Source organism: Nansenia antarctica (assembly GCF_963989245.1).
Source record: "Nansenia antarctica genome assembly, chromosome: 7".
NCBI classification, from domain to species: domain Eukaryota; kingdom Metazoa; phylum Chordata; class Actinopteri; order Argentiniformes; family Microstomatidae; genus Nansenia; species Nansenia antarctica.
The window spans coordinates 33,170,295-33,189,977 of NC_137677.1; the positions used below are offsets into that span (position 1 = coordinate 33,170,295).

General features: G+C 42.6%; 1 protein-coding gene across 1 annotated transcript; it reads left to right on the forward strand.

The window, feature by feature from the left end:
- Positions 1-10,731: 10,731 nt before the first annotated feature.
- On the forward strand, positions 10,732-19,309 carry asnsd1 (asparagine synthetase domain containing 1; the record flags this gene model as incomplete). The annotated part of the gene is made up of 4 exons (XM_080536456.1): positions 10,732-10,806; positions 13,685-15,213; positions 18,262-18,443; positions 19,063-19,309. Exons 2-4 carry the CDS (start codon positions 13,783-13,785, stop codon positions 19,307-19,309), a joined length of 1,860 nt encoding a protein of 619 aa, XP_080392582.1. The 5' UTR covers positions 10,732-10,806; positions 13,685-13,782.
- Between the last annotated feature and the right edge of the window lie 374 nt (positions 19,310-19,683).

Genomic DNA, 19,683 nt, shown 5'->3' on the forward strand with positions numbered 1-19,683 from the left:
ATTTTGGAGACCCCCACAGAGATCAGCTTATAACTCGAACCCTGCCTATAACGGCATAACAAACTTGATTCTTTCAACACGGCTTCCGGGTGCTGAAAGACTGTAGACGTGCTTCTTGCTTGCTCCCCCCTGCCTATTGCTTTCTTTGCTTTTATTTTATTTTTGTAGTGTTATTTTCTGCTGTTTTTTCTCCTGTCTTTTGCCTACCAGGCCTGCTATCTGTCAAGGTTGTGTGGATCTTTCAGAGAGAGTAGACTTATTGGAATATACTCTCCAGAGGCGACTCTGCACTGGAGAATCGCTACGCTAATGGTTCTCCACCCACGCAAGCCTTTGAAGAGGATTTAAATCAAAATTCACACTTCCCAAACCTAACGAGGCAGATGACAGCTGCAAAGTTCACTGGACAGATGAATTATCCCCCGGTGACACTCCTGAAAAGCAGCCAACTGAAGTCCTCATTAGCACCGTTAGCATCATTAGCAACAGATAGGCCCAAGCCATGGGCTTGCATGACTAAACAGAGCCGAGATCGGAGTCTGAGACACCGGCCCGCGGAGCAGCGAGCTGGCATGACTCCCAAGGCCCGAGATAAGAACATCAGAGTCACGCCAAGATTTCTCAGGCCTGGGAATCACGTAACTCCCCGGCTCCCCGCAGTGACTCCCCGGCCCGCAGACCCAGGCTCAAGGACACCCACTCCTTCTTCTACTTCTCTGTGTGATATGCAGCGGATGAAACAGACCTCACCTCCAAAAGATACTTTGTTGATTGGAGACTTGGCGATCAGAAACGTAAGAGGTAAAAAATTACATATCCACTGTCTTCCTAACCTAACGGTCTTAGAAATAACAAAAGATTTGGAAGAGACACTGTCTAAAAATTCAGACACAAAGCGTCTCGTATTACATGTGGGACAAACCGATTTACGTAAAATGGGCTCAGTAGATTTGAGACGTGATTTCATGGAACTTTTCAATAGACTTGACAAGCTTAAGATTGAGACATTCATCTGTGGACCACTACCCACTGTTGACAGAGGTAACCTCGAATTCAGCCGGCTCCTAAGCCTTAACACGTGGCTCTCTGGTGCGTGCAAACTTAAAGGGCTGAAATGTATTGACCACTGGAACATATTCTGGAGGCAGAGAGACCTATTCAAAAGAGATGGCCTCCACTTAAACAGATCGGGAGAATACCATTTAATGAACAACATACTCTTCAACCTCATCAACTCTGCTCCCCCTTCCCTCGATGCTCTTGAACCAACTGAAAGGCCGACAATGCAGGATTCTCCAGACTCAGCACAGGCAGCTGAATTGCTCACAGTGGATAAACTCTCCCCACAGTCCTGCGACTCACCACAGCCTACAGTGGGTTTAGAGGGGGCGTTAGAAGAGAAGGCAGAGAAAGTATCGTTCTATCAAGATAAGGTGACTTTATATGAGGGTGCACGGTTGAGGGAGGGGGGAGCAACCCCCACCCCCGGTGGCATCCCCAGTGAGAATCACGAGGAAGAAGAGGAGGAAATGCGCTCTGCAGATGACTTATCAATCTCCCCATCGCAACTGCCTAAACTGCGCTCCACAGTCACCAGGGCAAAACTAATCATTAACCAACTCGTTGAACCCCCACCAAGGCGACGGTGCAGCCCCCTTTCTCTCCCCCCATCCTCCCCCCCTGCCCCCAACCTCCCAAACCACTCTACCCCAAACTCCCAGAGACACTCATCCACTGAGTCCACTGAGCTCTCCTTCCTCCAACTCACACCGTTCCTGCCTTTCTCAGCTAGGTTAGAGAAAATGGTGAAGACAGGAGTAGAGCTCACCCCGAGAGCTGCTCCATCTCAGGCAACTCTCCATTCTAGAACACCTGCCCCCACACTCCCTGTGACGCCAGCCTCATCAACAATACCAACAACCAAAACTTCTATTTCAACCTCAGTAAATGACCTTGTACACGATTTTAACTTAAAAATCACAAAAACCATTGATGATATTGCACCCATTAGATCCAAATGCATCTCTGGTAAGCAAAAAGCTCCCTGGAGAACTGCCCCATCCGTAAAGACCCAAAAAAGAGAATGTCGTAAAGCAGAGCGCAGATGAAGAAAAACAAACCTTCAAGTCCACTATGATATCTATAAAGAGAATCTTAAAAACTACAACTTAGAAATAAGATGCGCCAGGCAAAATGTTTCTCTAAGATGATAAACAATAACATCAATAATGCCCGCATCCTTTTCAGAACTGTTGACAGACATTACACCAATCCTGAGATCCCTGCACTGGCTACCAGTCTCTCAGAGAATTGAATTCAAAATCCTTCTAATTACATACAAATCACAAAATGGTCTTGGACCAAAATACATATCAGATCTCCTCCCACCCTATATTCCCGCAAGGTCCCTAAGGTCAGCTGAGGCTAATCAGCTAATCATTCCAAGAGTAAAAACAAAACACGGTGCAGCAGCTTTCAGTCACGCTGCCGCATGCTCCTGGGAAAAACTCCCTGAAGAAATCAAACAGTCCCAAACCCTTAAAATATTTAAATCTAAGCTAAAAACCCTAAGCTAAAAACCCAGTTACGGTATGATTAAACACAAACACTTCTATCAATGTCTTTTTTATTACTATTGTCGTATTAAATGTTTTCTATTTACTTGCTTTTATTCATTGTAATTTTTATTTTCTTACTATACTGCTCTTGCTGTATTTTTTAATAATGTATGTAAAGCACTTTGAATTGCCCCTGTTGTATGAAATGTGTTATACAAATAAACGTGCCTTGCCTTGCCACATGACGAACTCTGTCTCCATTAAACCTCTTTTTTAACCACAGAAACAACCTTTAAACCTCTTCTTTAACCACATGAACAACATTTAAACCTCTTTAACCACAGAAACAACCTTTAAACCTCTTCTTTAACCACAGGAACAACCTTTAAACCTCTTCTTTAACTATTAATCAGTTATGTAACATAATAATCAATCATGTAACATATTAAGTTAATGATGTAACCTATACATCAATCATGTAACCTATAAAGTTATAACATATTTACCGAACTGAAAGGATCATGCGTCAGAAAGACAATCAAGGCAAGACATCAAGGCAATGATGGAGGGCCTGAACAGATGGGGACTGACGAGAGAAGGTTTGGAGGTACTGGAGTGTGGTGGAGGGGGACAGACGAGAGAAGGTGTGGAGGTACTGGAGTGTGGTGGAGGGGGACAGACGAGAGAAGGTGTGGAGGTACTGGAGTGTGGTGGAGGGGGACAGACGAGAGAAGGTGTGGAGGTACTGGAGTGTGGTGGAGGGGGACTGACGAGAGAAGGTTTGGAGGTACTGGAGTGTGGTGGAGGGGGACAGACGAGAGATTGATTGATTGATTGAAAACTTTATTAGAAGATTTGCAGAAGTAGGTACATGAAAGTACATATTACATACAAGGTCATCTAAAAGGATAAAAACCCAAGAAAGCCACTGGCTTATTTCAATTGGGGTCCTTGATAGGTGTGAGAAGGTGTGGAGGTACTGGAGTGTGGTGGAGGGGGACAGACGAGAGAAGGTTTGGAGGTACTGGAGTGTGGTGGAGGGGGACAGGGCAGTGTGGTGGAGGGGGACAGGGCAGAGGTCTGGTCAGCTTTCTCAAGAGAACGGGGCTGACAGGGAGACTGTGACGAGATGGACAATGTAGGAATTGGATAAATCCAGCAGATGGCAGTAGTGCAACGCGAAGGAATGCAAACTGCCGTTAAATCCAATAGAAGAAACGTTTGTTTGGGTGTCGCTGTCTGATGACGCACCTCCAGTAGACTTTCACGATGACGTCGTCAGTGCTTGCCGATAGCAACATGTGGTCAACATTTCTGCTTTCCTGATCACAATCGCTGTATGCCAGCTAGTTCACTTCAACATGTCTGCAAAACACCAGAGAGAAAACGAACACGTTGAGGGAGACTCTACCTTAAAAGAGGAATTAAACAAAAAGGTAGGGATCATTCTAGACAGAGATACGGTACATAGATCCTGCTGTCTGGAGAACACAGAACGGTCTGTTATTAGCCTGGCTGCGTCGTCACCTATACAAACCACCACTCGGGGATGCTAAATGCTGTTATTATTATTATTACTATTATTATTATTATTATTATTATTATTATTATTATTACTATATGCCGTCTTTAGGTGGATGACAGAATTGAATGACAGAACATAAGAACATTTGGGTTTCTGATCGGTTGCGATTCCCCATCATATGAAACGTGTCTATAGATGACTTCAGAGTCAGACACACCAGCTGGCCTCCTACTGTCGCCTCCATCATAGCTGATATAGACGTGATGCAACATTATTGTAAACAGTTGGTCCACGTTTCGTTATCTCTGCTAACATGTTCAGTGTGTGTTGTTGTTGTTGTTGTCTTTTGCTCTGAGGCAACAACAACAACAACAACAACAACATGCGCAGAGGGATGTTGGTCAAGGCACTCTGACAGGACAGGACAGGACATGGTGTTAAACAGGAAACAGCTGGCTCATGAGTGCTCTCGTTGTTTGTCTCTTTCTCCCTAGATAAAGGAACAGAAGGTTTTGGTTGATGAGCTTTCTAATTTGAAGAAAAACAGGGTAAGATTTTTATTTTTGTCGTATAATATGTCACTAATAGTATGTCACTATGATATCGTTGTACTATATGATATTTATACTAGTATGCTATGTGAGATATGTTTGACTTAAAATATGCAATAGGCCTACTTAATTAGGACACAAATGGTTAGCCCATCACTTGTTTGTGGTGGAGAGATGGAAATTGGGAAATGTGAGGGAAGGACTAACCGTCCATGCAATTACAATGATAGTTTTTAACATAGGGGCTATTTTTCTGACAGGTAGCTTAGCAGAGCCATGCCGTCTAAACCCAACAGCAGAGACGTGCACGTGCATACATACATTTAACCCATTAAGGCCTAAAACGAGAATTAGAATAACCCCCTAAAACCTGACGGTTTTCTGGAAATTCAACAAAAGTGTCAACGCCTACTAAAAAAAGTATTTCTCAGCCTCTGTAGCAGATAGAAACGAAATTCAAAAAGTATTTAAAAGCTTACACCAGTGGCTTTCATCGGGATTTGAGTTTATTATTTATTAAGGAGTCCAAACCTTCATTAAAAATAATGTAAGCACTATTTCCAATAAAAATAAATAAAAATAAAGTGTGGCAGTTCAGTCACAGAGGGCAGGACAGAGGGCAGTCCCCTCACATAATCCATGTCAGCTGCCTGGTTGTCCTGGAGGTGTAGATACCTGGACATCCAGATATAGATTCATGTAAGTTACCTTGGATGAAAGCAATATAACATATACACCATTGGAAGAAATATAAATAGTTCTCTTTAGCCTACTATAATAATAATAATAATAATAATAATAATAATAATAATAATAATAATAATAATAATAATAAAAGACACCTAAAGTAATAGGAGACATAAACGTAGTCATTTCTTATTATACTATCATCACAATGAATTAGTATTATTATTGTTATTACCTCCAGAGACAAATCTGTCCCGGGACATGTGCTTTGGGAAATTGGTCTTGAAGAGATCTTTCTTCTGTTTTTTATTTTATTTTAATTTAATTTAACCAGATAGGTCAGTTGAGAACCAATTCTCATTTGCAACGACGATCTGGCCAATTCCCAGAACAGAGGCAAGTCTGTACACAGAACACAACACAGTATATACGATACAAAACACGATATATACAATATAAAACATGAGTGCAATACACAAGTATCAAAAATATCTATACATTACAGCAGGGGGAAGTTATCTTAAAAGCAAGTGCAGTGATCCGAGACAATATCTAAAAGTGAGTGTTTAAAAGTGGGTAATGCTATAAAAGTGGTGAGTTTTAGTGACAACATTCCAGTCAGTGGTCACTGTTACCAGTAGTCTCTCCGAACGGACAGTATAAGAAGCCCCATACTGATGCACGGGCCAATAAAAGTCTTCATCTCCGTCAGACTAACGTCAGCCCACTTTGCACTGGTAGGGCTTTCACACCGGCAAAGAACCGTGCCGGTTCGCGTTCGGAAACCTCCGAATGTTGGCGCTGTCTGGCGAACGAGCCCGCGTTCATACCAGTGTGTCGTTCGCCAGACAGCGCCAACGTTCGGAGGTTTCCGAACGCGAACGCGAACCGGCACGGCTCTTTGCCGGTGTGAAAGCCCTGGGTGGAGTGGTTCTGGTCTGGGCACTATAAAGGTTTGTCTTGGTGACGAGACGCGCCAGAGTTCCTCTGTAAAAAATATTTTCAAATACCTGCATCGGTGTTGCGTCTGCAGGTATATTGATTTTCACCCCCGGGTGCGGTTGAAACGCATTACGGATTACGGTGCTAGTTGTCCGTCTTCCATTCCGTTTCAAAGCCTTCTAAATCATCCGAATCAGTTATAACATTGTGATAATAATAATAATAATAGTAATAACTTTTATTTGTATAGCGTTCAGTGTTTCCTCCAGGAATTTTTACATTGGTGGCGGATAGCCCTGACCCGCGTGATTTTTTTTTCGCGTGCACGCGCATGAAACGCGCACGCGCGCTCAAAACAACGACCTCATTTCAGCCAAAACTAGAGGATGGCCAAAAATAAATAAATGAATATACAGAATATAAACTTGTGACTGACAGTCACATACACACACACAAAGATCATCAGCTATAATATAATACGAAGTAGGCCTACATGAGCACAAAAGCGGCTAACGTTACTGATTAACTGTTTACTGTAGTGCAGAGAGATGGTAGTCGTAGGCGGCGTATCAAATGACAAAGCTAAACGTTTAATGAAGGACATGAACGATTGTCAACAACACACTCAAGCAGTAAAAAGAACAGTCTAAACAACTTGGGTACTACGCACTCAACTGCGGACGGAACAATACTCTCAACCTATAGTTCCGTGCGTGAATTATGTCAACCCACCACATTACATAAGTAAAATCACAGTCAGATGGAGCATTCGGTAAACAGCTGAGTATCAGCTGAGTTAAAGAAAACAAACTCTTACCTTTGATGACACCCACATCAGCCCAGTTTTCCCGTACTTCTCCCGTGTGTCTCTGAAGGTCCAAATGTTCCCTGAATTTTAGCTGCATGTTTTTCCAGCATGTAATTCCGTTGTCAATAAATAAATCGTCTCCCCTTCTTTTCCCCTTGACAATCCTGTGTCGTTGCTAAAGTGACGGCACATAAGAATAGTTTTTTGACTTGCTAATGTCTGCTGATACACCAACACAGCTAGCCGATGCTGATGGCTCTCCCGCTGTAGTTGTAGTTGTAGCTGGTGGTGGTGGTACCCCGCCATAAACGCTGTTAGCTGATCCACCACCTAGCTTCTTTGGTCCTGCCAGCCATGCAGTTTCGGGTCGCTCATAGCCACTGCTAGCTTCAGCAATGTTTGAAGTGTCTGGGACATCTTTTTTCTTGAAAAATCCATCCATCTAATCGCTGTTTTCGTTAAATTTTTCGAAGAAGCTCTCTGGACTGCAGCTGCTCCCGCGTTAGCATTAGCATCCATTTTTTCTTCTCCCTTCTCACCGTCACGAGCTCAAATTACACTTGTCGGCCGATCTAACTCTTAACACTCACTTACAGGACTTCTGACACCATGTCGTGTTATTCTATTAAACATACACGTGAGTCCTTCTGTATTTCAATGTAAGTGTCTTTATTTTAACTCGCTCTGTAAGCTCTACAATACCGGTCTCTTGTTGTCTCGTCGTAACCTGCCCACCTGACCTGGGGGGTATTCCATCAACATCGCTAAAAGAAAATCCAGGTTTAGTCTGACAAGTCTCGCGAGAGTTCCTAAAAACATCCAGGCATATTCTGACAAGTCTCGCGAGAGTTATCCAAAATAAGCCAGGATTTTCCTTTAGCGACGTTGATGGAATACCCCCCTGATGTCACTACGGTGGCCTGTACACAATAACAATAATACCACAGTTCACATTTAGACCAATCAGGGCCCTATTCCACAAAGCTCGATAAAGTTCTAAGCCTCGATAAAGTTCTAAGCCTCGAAAATGTTAGCTTGCGTTCGGTGCCATCAATGTGGCTCAAATAATTCGCTGCTTGGTTGAGCTCCTTCTGAGTCAGATATAATTAGCCTGGTCCCGACCAGGCTAAAACACAGGCTATAGTCATCCGTGCGTCAAAAAAGGCTCACAGGCGGAAACTAAACCCTGAACGAAAGTTCCTCATGTGTCTTTTTGGAAATATTAGTTCCCACTTCACATGAGATAGATAGATTAGATAGTTTGATTAGATAGTTTGACTGTGTGATAGATAGATAATTTGATATTTTGAAAGTGTGATCGATCGATAGATAGTTTGATTGTGTGATAGATAACTTGATATTTTGAAAGTGTGATAGATAGATCGTGTAAAAAAAAAAAAGTAATTGTCTCAACTTGCATTGCCGTCATCACAGCGGTCTGGCTGGCGTAATGGTTAAGGCTGCGGACTCGAGTTCCAAAGGTTGCGAGTTCGAGACTTGACTAAGTCAATCTTTTTTTTTTTTTTTTACATTTAACCGAAGATTTCATGCAAAGGTTTCAAACACCATTGTAATCGTGTCAGTTCTTGTAAATTAGCCTGCACCATAATTTTATAGCCTACATACTTTTTTAGATGAGATTTTAGATTAGATTCAGACAACGAAATGCAGTAAAAAGTGCGCCTGAAGAGGGATTTGAACCACCGATATAAAATGACGAATAAATCCTATGGCAGCGGTCGATACCACTAGGCCATTGTGGCGATATGACGGTTTGTAGCCTGCTGCTGATATCACCACAGTAGTAAATATTCATTTATTAAAATATGAACATATAACAATAACTGGGGCTAGTATGACCTACGCATTTAATCGGTCAGCAATTTCTTGCCAAACCATTTCCCTCGCCTTGTTAATTGCGGCAGTATTGCACTATTTTACATCTTATTTTTCCGTCTTCATAAAAATCAATAATTCGGAATGCTGCGCAAATGTAGTACCCCTGCAGAGTGGAGTATCTTCATTTCGACAGATCGACTCTTCTGGGCTGCGTATGTCTGCGTGCACGCGCCCATATCGAAGATTTGTAAGCCTGTCTTCTGTGAACACTGATGACACAAGGCTGATCCTCATTCGAGGAATCACCTGAGGCTTGAATACCAATCTCGAGGTCCCTGAGCGCCGCATTTAATTATAGCGCCGCTATATTAAGCCACCTTTAGTGGAATATGGCCCAGGAGCCCTTGTGTCACGTCGTCAACTGAATGTTTAATGTCATTAATCTGATTTTGGATCAGCGGTTAGAGAGAGATGGGCGTGGATTTAGGTGCACTTTTAGTCAACATCCATTATAGCGCTGATCTAGGATCAGATATATTTTAATCAGCTAAAATGTTCAGTTAATTTTTTTTGTGGACTGAATCAATTAGTGGCGGACGAAATTCATTCGTGGCGGCCCGCCACCAATAAATGCATATTTTTCCTGCAAACGTTGCAACTCATCATCAATATCGCTCCCTTCAGAACTAACATCAGAAACTTCTCCGCTGTTGCCAAGATATCGTGAAAAAATAAATTAAAAAATCAGCACGTCTGTAGATACTCCCACGTGTATATGTTGATGCATTTCATTGGCCAAGAGACCAGAAGGATGTGGAAAAAATACAAATACTACAAAATGACGTATCCGCTTTCCCGGCTTGAAAGGTAGAACAGCGCAACAGCGCCTCCGGTTTAAATGGGTTAAACCTGCACGTGCATACATTAGGGCTGGGTATCGCCACTGATTTCCCAAAAAGATTCGATTCCGATTCACAGCTCCCGTTTCGATTCGATTCGATTCGATTCGATTCGATTCCGATTCGATCTAGTTACAATATACATTTTTTGCTTGAATATGAAAGAGATTCTCCGAACTAATGCTATAAATGGTTCAAGGAACCCTATAACATGTAGCATTGTTAAACATATCAATGAATTGACTCCAAAGCAGTTACATGAATGTACTTTTTATTTACATATGACTTTGCTTTTGTCCAGCTCATCTCTATCGTCACATTTTTTAAATCCAAAATGCACCCAGACATCTGACTTTAAGCTTTGATAAATTATTGTAGCGCGAGATCTGGCCACGAGATCTCGTTGCGGGTTGAAGCTGCAAGCAAAAAAAAAAAAGAAATGTAAGATCGATCTCGGGATTTATGAATCGATAAATCGCTCATTTAATGAAGATCGATTCAGAATCGGGAAATCGATTTTTTGAACCCAGCCCTAGCATACATACATTTAAACCTGCACGTGCATACATACATTTAAACCTGCAGCTGCTTAAAGCTCTTCATTCCTTGTGCAAGATTTTTCTATCACATAGCCTAGTAAGAAATACTATGGAATAAGGACACAGTAGTTTCATTGATTTGACCTAAAGATTAAATAAAAGTATTAAAATAATACTTAATACATGTGTTGATTAGATATGTATTGCTTGTTTACAAAGAAGTTGTTTACAAACAGAAGTCGAACCAAGTTAATTTGGGTTATGATGAGTGATATGTTTAGGTAATGAATGAGCCTCTAATGAATTGAAATGACCATTGAATACCAGAACAAATCCCAGAATGTGCCTTTAATACCTACGTCTTCTCATGTGTTATTCTCAGAGGGTCTACGTACAGCAGCCAAACAGTAACATATTCTTCTTGGCCGACAGAAGACAGACTCTGGGTTCATGCAAAGGTAAGTAAAGACAACACTACCCTCTGCACTACTGCTGTTTACAATACTAAACAGCAGTACATACCACAACATACCATCATTTTGCACATTGCACATACCTCCTTTGATATAGCCACTATTTATACATTTTACATTTACATTTTTGGCATTTAGCAGACGCCTTATTCCAAAGCGACTTACAATGTACATCTGTACATAACATACTGTACATAGCTACCTTTAGGGCCAATCCCAATTCCCTTTTCTACCCCTATGGCTCGTTTTCGAGTGTCACTCGATTCGAAGGCAAGGCCTTCGAACACGTCACAAGCCCTACCCCTTGAAATCTAAGCCCTATGAATTGGGACAGCCCTTCACGGCGCCTACGTCATCACGCGGTACGGGTGACGCGTTGTGTTGCCGGCGAATTCTCACATCTCGCAATGCCTTCTTCAGCTGTGTTTATTTCTGTTGCGTGTGCTATAAGCATCTATTTTCGTTTGTTATCAACACACTGTAGTGTTTAGACGTTCCTTTTTTTGTCTCTTCCGTCAGCGATGTCTTTTTTGTGGACATCGCAATAATGACAATGAATTTAATGACAATGAATGACTCCAACCAAAACAACCAGTCCATCAGTAGTCATAAAGCGTTGTCCAAAAATCACGTTACCAAGCGCCTTTCTCAGAACAATTCGTCGTCTAGAATCCAAAAATCAATCCATCATAGTGGTGGTCAAAAACGTAGAAAGAGGATCTCTTGGGGACGCGGCCACATTTGCCCGTGAAGGAGAGATGACAAATAAGCGGAAACATTTCTCAGTAGAGTCGAACGGTGATAGATCATCATCCTTTACGCGTATCCTTAACTGTAGTTACATTTCGCGTGTCATATGCCATTAGACATGGAAATATGTCAATGCACGGCTGTCATGCACAAATCAGCTTGTAACGTTAGACACACAGCACATCGGCATGATAACGTTTTGTTGTTGTTGTGCTTGTTATAAAGAAAAGGTCTATAATGCATTGAAATGAATGATACAACCCATTAATAATATTACCTAATAACAACTGCTCGGATTAGATTGCGGGTGGAAATAGGTCAAAATGCGCATCATGTACAAGTCAGACGAACGTTTGATAGATAACTTTACATATGTGTACCATCATCCGCTGTCAAACGCCACAGGTAATAATTGATTTATGACTGTACATCTCTGAAATGCTCGACTGTCATGCAGCGTTGCGTTACTGTAACGTTAGACACAGCACCGACATAAAAGCGATTTTTGGGTTATGCGTGTTATAAATAAAAGGTCTATAATGCATTGTAATGACATTAAACTAAGACAATAAGATGGTTATCATAATTTTTCAAATCTTTATTAATAAGTAATTACAGAGAATTAAAATGACATTTCCGCATTGAATAGAGCGACATAAGATTTCTGTAGATGATTCGCAATGCATCCTGGTATCAAGGGGTAGCGTACCCCTAGCCCTTCGAAGCTAGTGTGGTCCTGGAATCGCTCGAAACGAAGTAATAGTTAGCCCTCCCCCTTACCCCTAGCCCTCGATGAAATATGAATTGGGACAGCCCTCGCCCTAAACGTGAACGCGCAAATCGAGCCATAGGGGTGAAAACGAAGGGCTAGGGGTGAATTGGGATTGGGCCTAACTGTACATAGCTTATAACTGTATATACCTCTAACTACTATACTTGCCATACTGTACCTATCACTATCATGTTTTATATTTATCATGTTTTATATCACTATATATATATAATAACACGGTCGACAACATTAAACAGCTTTTCACTTTTTTATTGCTGAGGCACAATATATATTAGTTAAATATACACTCAAATTAAAATAAATGAAAATAAAACTCCTGCTGACTGAGGCACAATATACATATATATAATATTACAGTTAAATATACACTCAAATAAAAAATAAAACTCCCACCTCAGCAATTCTTTTGCAAAAAGATCAGCATATTTGCCTTCTCTGGCAAAATACGACACCTCTCTTGACTTTTTTATTGTCATTTTGACTTTTTTGTTGTTTTGACATAATTGTCTAATGGCACAGATTTATAAACATAAAATAAACAAATATTGTTTTCACGTCACTTTACCTGAAACTGAACGACACAGCGCGGAGCGAATTCCCTGGTAAAACATTTCTCTCCCCCCGCTGTCAACGGGAGTCGTCAACCAGGAAGCGGTGCTGAGAGAGCAAGACACGGATCTACCGGCATTTGACTGCCGCTGGACTGAGGAACACCATAGGCACAGCACATCGCCATAATAGCGATAAAGTGCGAATGATTTTAAGCATTTTGAGCACTTCGCGTTGTTTTCGTCGAGTCGGGTGAAATACAGCCACACTTTAGACCGCTGCTTCATTAGGGCCTTCGGCATTCTCGGTGACCTCGTAGCTAGGCTAGCTAGCGAAATTAGATAATATGATTATGATAATAATAATAATAATAATAATAATACAATTCAGATAATATAATAATTTAGTATATATGCTTTCACTCACTCTTCTTAACTCGTAACACAACTGCTCAGCTCACTACTACCACGACACGCACTGAGTGGAAATTTAACAGGCGATGTGACGTCACGAGTCACCAGTTGACTGTTGCATGACACCGGACACCAGGGGGCGAGATAGAAAAGTACCGAAATGAGGTAGCGAAATCTCCTTTGCAATTCGGTACGGTATATACCGAATGTAAAGTAACCGGTATATACCGGTACCGATTTTCGGTACCCAACCCTATACTTCGGTACTCTGCAATGACAATAAAGTTGAATCTAATCTAATCAATTATTGTGTTATTAATTATCCTTATTAATTATTGTGCATTTCTCTTCTTTTCAGAGGTACTGGACAACATGAAGAAGGGATTCCAGGATATGTAGTCTACACTCAGCCTGGGAGGGAACTACAATTACTACCTTGTGTTTGCCACAACAGGCATGTGTGGCATCTGCTGTGTGCTAAGCCTGTCCCCCTCCCAGCCCGTCCTGGAGAAGGGCGTGCGAGAAAACCTAAGACGAAGGGGACCGAACTCCAGTCAGGATGTCACCAGAACCGCAACGGACCCCCACTACCGCTGCCTGTTCTCTGCTCACGTGCTCCACCTGAGGGGCAGTAGCCTCACCCCCCAGCCAGCACAAGACCCCGACGGTAACGTCCTGTTATGGAACGGCGAGGTTTTCGGCGGACTGTCCGTGAGACCGCAGGAGAATGACACCGAGGTTCTCTGCCGCCGCCTCTCGGTCTGCGGCGGCCCGGCAGAGGTCCTGTCCGTCCTGTCCCAAGTCAAAGGGCCCTGGGCCTTCGTGTATTACCAACAGGCTGGACACTACCTCTGGTTTGGGAGAGACTTCTTTGGCCGGCGGAGCTTGCTTTGGCAGTCGGACGGCGAGGATGAGAACGTGTTGAGTCTGACGTCCGTGGCCACCTGTGGCGACGGTTCACTTTGGCGAGAGGTTCCCGCCGTGGGCGTGTACAGGATCGACCTGCAGGCGGTCGCGGAGTCTCGTTCCGTGACGTTTGAGGTTTATCCGTGGGTTCAGTCGGGTCCAGAGGGGACGTTCCCTTCTGCTGATGAAGCTAAGTGGCAGGAGGGTCTTCCTCGGTCCACGGCAGCGGTTAGGAACCCCTCTGGTCTCTTCCTCGCCTCTCCGGTTTGCCCTCTGAACATGTCAGTCCCTGAGTCGTCGGAGGGGGAACCCTGTACGAGTTCGCCGGTTGCCGTTGACGACCTGGAGACGTTGCTAACGTGCGGCGAGAGGAAGCTAGCGGTTGTTAGCGGTCTCATCGACGTTCTCAGCGAGGCGGTGCGGAGACGTGTGCAGTGCCTACCCTGGGAAACGTTGATGTCCCCCCCGCTCACCGACGACAAAGCTGCAATCGCCATTCTCTTCTCCGGCGGGATTGACTCGATGATTCTGGCCGCTCTTGCCGATCGCCACATTCCTACCGGTCAACCGATCGACCTTCTCAATGTAGCGTTCGAACTGCGGGAGCCAAAGATTCAGAAGGAGCCAACCAAGAAGGTAAAACAGCGCAACAGGAACACAGACAGGAAGCCCACAGATTCCAAGACTGACACAGCTCATTCCCACCCGTACAGCCCCTTCAATGTTCCTGACAGGACCACCGGAAGAGCGGGTGTGAAAGAGCTTCAGGACTTAAATCCAGAGAGAAGATGGAATTTTGTTGAAATCAACGTCACCAAAGAGGAGCTGGAGAGAACGAGGCAGGAGCGCATCTGTCATCTGGTGCAGCCGCTGGACACCGTGCTGGACGACAGCATCGGGTGTGCCGTGTGGTTTGCGGCTAGAGGAGCTGGCATGATCACAGAAGGCGAAGAAGAGAGGACGTTCACCTCGTCTGCAACGGTAAAATAATAATAACTTTTGTATAGCACTTTTCCTGCAAAAGTTGCAGCTCAAAGTGCTTTAATCATTATATGGTGTATGGTGTTATAGGGTGTTGAAAATATGGTGCTTCTAAATACGCATTTCAGTAATTTCATCCACACCACTTGCAACCAATACTAAACATGGAGTGCTTCATTTGGACAGAAGATGAATCTCTCCAAATACTTATGGTTGCTGAAATAGGGGGACTATATATAAAAAGTGTTTGTTTGTTTCCTAAAGGTGAAACTAATATTTATAATTAAAGTAAATAAAAGCTGACTTAAATCTAGTATAGAACCAAAAGAAGAAAAAATACTTCACTGTCCAAATACCTACGCAGGCCGCTGTACGTCCAACGTTCCCCTCAGCTACATAAGCATGACTACACAGACATGAAATCAAATCAAAGTTTATTTGTCATATACACAGAATACAACAATTACAGGGTTCCCGCGCTGGTCTTAAAAAGCCTTAAGCCCAATTTATACTTCTGCGTAAAATCTACGCCAGCCTGCATAGGCCCGGAGCCTACGCCGTAGCTTTTCGCGCACCTCTCAAAAAATGTAACTACGCCGCACACCTACGCAGACCGTAAGAACTGTGATTGGTCCGCTTGGTAGCACATGATTCCGACTCTCTCGTAGGCCTAAATGTGGAAGCCATGACAGAAATGTCATTAACTTTTTCTGTAAAACTTATTAATAAAGATTTGAAAAATAATGTCATTTCAATGCATTATAGACATTTTCTTAACAAGCATAACAAAAAAAATCGCTATTATGCCGCTATGAGTACACTGACCAACGCAACGCAGACCAACCAACGCAGAAGTATAAATTGGGAGAGCATTGGGCGTAGCCGCGCCTAAATTCGATGCAGAAGTATACAATTTTAGTCTAAAATCCAGCAATGCGATTCACAAGGCCTAAAAAGGTCCCGCATTTCAGTTATTCGGTCTAAAAAATTAGGTGCTAAGGTATTAAAAATGAGATTAGCTTGTCCTGCAAGGAAATCAGTCCGACCACATCTATTTACAAGGAAATGAACATTTACTTTTGAGTAATTATGGGACTTATTTATTTTATATTAATTATCCTTCAGACTTTTTTGTCTGTATGGCAGTGAAATCCCTAATTTCATCACCTCAAGGATGACAAAAAGCTATCCTATGGTGTCGTGAATAGGTCTAAAATTCTATTCAAAGAGGTAAAAAAAAAAAAGGGTCTTCAAACTTATTGAAACTTGAAGGAACCCTGCAATTAAATGCTGAGGGCAAGCTAGCTCCTCAACAGCTCAACAAAGTAATACATAATAGGCTACCCTAGACCCCTAAGACATATTTCATCTCATGTATATTTAAGCAATATCACACGAGAGGGAGTGCTGTTATACTGAATATCAGCACGGCTGTGATTGGGTCGTAGGTACGAGGCCACAGGCCGAGTAGAAGACAATCACAGCCGTGCTGAGCCTGATATTCAGTATAACAGCACGACCTCGAGTGTGATATTGCTTTTATACAACAGTTCTACAGCGCAATTTATTAGTTAACAGTAATAAGTGACAACAGATTATGATTTGTTTGTTTATTTAATGATTTATTTTGGCTCAGTCAACAAAAAATAGTTCCGCAACTGGACTGTTGCCTAGTAACCTCAACACAAACATCTGCAGGCTAGCTACTTTGTATTAACGGTCATTTCGGAGTCCCAGTGCTGTTATACTGTATATCAGCACTCATGGAATGCCTCTTGTCCAATCAAATTACTTGGTCAGAAGAACTAACTGTTGTATAATCATTATTACACCTATACTGTCATGCCTTGCATCGTCTACATTAACATGTCTTTTTTCCCTGGTTACATCTGGCTAGATAGCCAAACTACATTTAATTGTCTCTACTTGTGCAACGGCAATAAAGTTTAATCTAATCTAATAAATGAGGAGCAAATTAGTTATCTCAGTAAATGATTTACTTGCAAGAGTTTCAGCATACTTGACAGGGTTCTCACGGGTCCTTGAAATCCTTGAAAGTTTGTGAATTTGAGAAAAAAAAATCAAGGCCTTAAAGGTTTTTTGAAAATAGACATTGAAAGTGCTTGAATTCCCCCCCCTCTCTCTATAAAAAAATAAAATAATATATATTTAAAAAATGTTTTACGTAGCCTAATTATAGTAGATAAGTCTCTATTGCTTAACTTAACACAGTAACTTTACACATATTTCACAATATATTGCTTTGCTGTGCTGTGGTAGAGAAGGCAAGAGACCATCTAGTGTTCACACATTCAAAAGCCTCTCTTTTTAATTGTTGTTTGTGAGCGGATAGTTCTTATTATATCAATTCTCGTCTAGATCTGTCTCAAACTATGCCGTGTTGGGTCCTTGAATTTGAGTCTTGAAAGTCATTGAAAGGTGCTTGAATTGATGTTTCAGAAGGTGTGCATTTACACAATTTAATAAAAAATAAAAAATAAACTTTTTCATGTGCAACTTGGACCACATAATATTAGTTTACATGGAATCATTTAAATAATGAGCTCAAGTATGAACCCTGCTGTTCACAGACCTCCACGCAGCACGGTAGGAGAGGCAGGGTTCCTACACGTTTCAACAAGTAGAATTTAAGACCTTTTTACACCTTTTTTAGACCTCTTTCATTTAATTTTTGACCTGTTCGCGGCACCGTGTGATAGCTTTTTGTCATCCTGCCGTAGCTTCGTTCGCCAATAGTTTCTCCCGGGGGCAGCGAATTGGCATTTCTTTGGTTCCAGCTTGATTCATTTCCACATAAATAGATGTGGTCAGACTGATTTCCTTGCAGGACAAGCTACTTTTTTTTAGATCAAGCACCTCATTTTTAGACCTAATAACTGAAACTTGTGACCTTTTTAGGCCTTATAAATCAGATTGCTGGATTGTAGACTTAAAGGCTTTTTAAGACCAGCGCGGGAACCCTGAGAGGGTGTCTTTTTTAGCTCAGAGAGACAGAGTGTAGCTCAACTGTTCTGTGTCTGGCCGCAGGTGGTTCTGACCGGCATCGGGGCAGATGAGCAGCTGGCCGGGTACTCCCGACACCGGATCCGCTTCAACTCCTCCGGACACCGTGGTCTGGTCCAGGAGCTGGCCATGGAGCTGGGCAGGATCTCCTCACGCAACCTGGGGCGAGATGACCGCGTCATCGGGGACCACGGGAAGGAGGCCAGGTCAGCACAGGGCCCTTGGTTCAGAAATCCTTTTTTTTTTTTTTTTACTTGACTCTTGTGACTCTTTGACTTGACTCTTCATGACTTGTGAATTACATAACCTTAATGTCATTATTGGTTTTTTTTCTCCTCATGTTCTGCCCTTTTGGCAGGGTTCCCGCGCTGGTCTTAAAAAGCTGCAGTCTTGAAGTCAATCCAATTTATAAGGCCTAAAAAGGTCTCCAATTTCAGTTATTCGGTCTAAAAATTAGGTGCTAGGTCTTAAAAATTAGATCCTGCAAGGAAATCAGTCCGACCACATCTATTAACGCAGAAACTAATCAAGCTAGAACCCCAAAAATGCCAATTTGCTTCCTTTTTTGTCTATGGCAGTGAAATCCCTAATTTCATCACCAAGCTACCATAGGGTTAGGGTTATGGGTCGCGAATAGGTCTAAAATAATATCCAAAGAGGTCTTAAAAAAGTATTAAAAGGTATTTAATTGGACTTGTTGAAACTTGTAGGAACCCTGTTTTGGGTGAGCTGGTTTTCTATATTTGCCAGGCTCTATGTTTTGAAGTATATGACGTTAATCGTGAATATTGTCCTTTTCTTTCTCTTCCTTTTCTTTTTTTATAGGTTTCCTTACTTGGATGAGGATGTGGTGAGTTTCCTTAACGCCCTGCCTGTGTTTGAGAAGGCTGACTTGTCCCTGCCTCGAGGTGTCGGGGAGAAACTGCTGCTGAGGCTGGCTGCCAAGGCCCTGGGTCTGGGAGCCTCCGCTGTCCTGCCTAAGAGGGCCATGCAGTTCGGCTCCCGCATCGCCAAGATGGAGAACAGTCACGAGAAGGCGTCAGACAAGTGCAAGAGACTCGTCACCGCTTAGATCAGTGAAATGTTTAATCTGGGAATGTCTTTCTGTGAAAGGGAGAGTGGAATTCCTCCCCTTGGGAAAATGTGGAGCGTAGGAAGGAGAGAGAGAGAGAGAGAGGGAGGGAGGGAGGGAGGGAGGGAGAGGGGGGCAGATGAAGGGGGGGCAGATGAAGGGGGGGCAGATGAAGAGGGGGCAGATGAAGAGGGAGCACAGCATGGAGCAGTTGGATTGAATCCAGCTCATTAGGGCCATGGTACATTTGAGTTGTTAGAGTTCCCCGTACTTAACTAACAATTGTGATCATAGTATATGGCACACTATTAACTGACATGAGAATGTCTTTGATTTCAGTAAAAGTACATAAATGTTCATTGTGATATGATTCG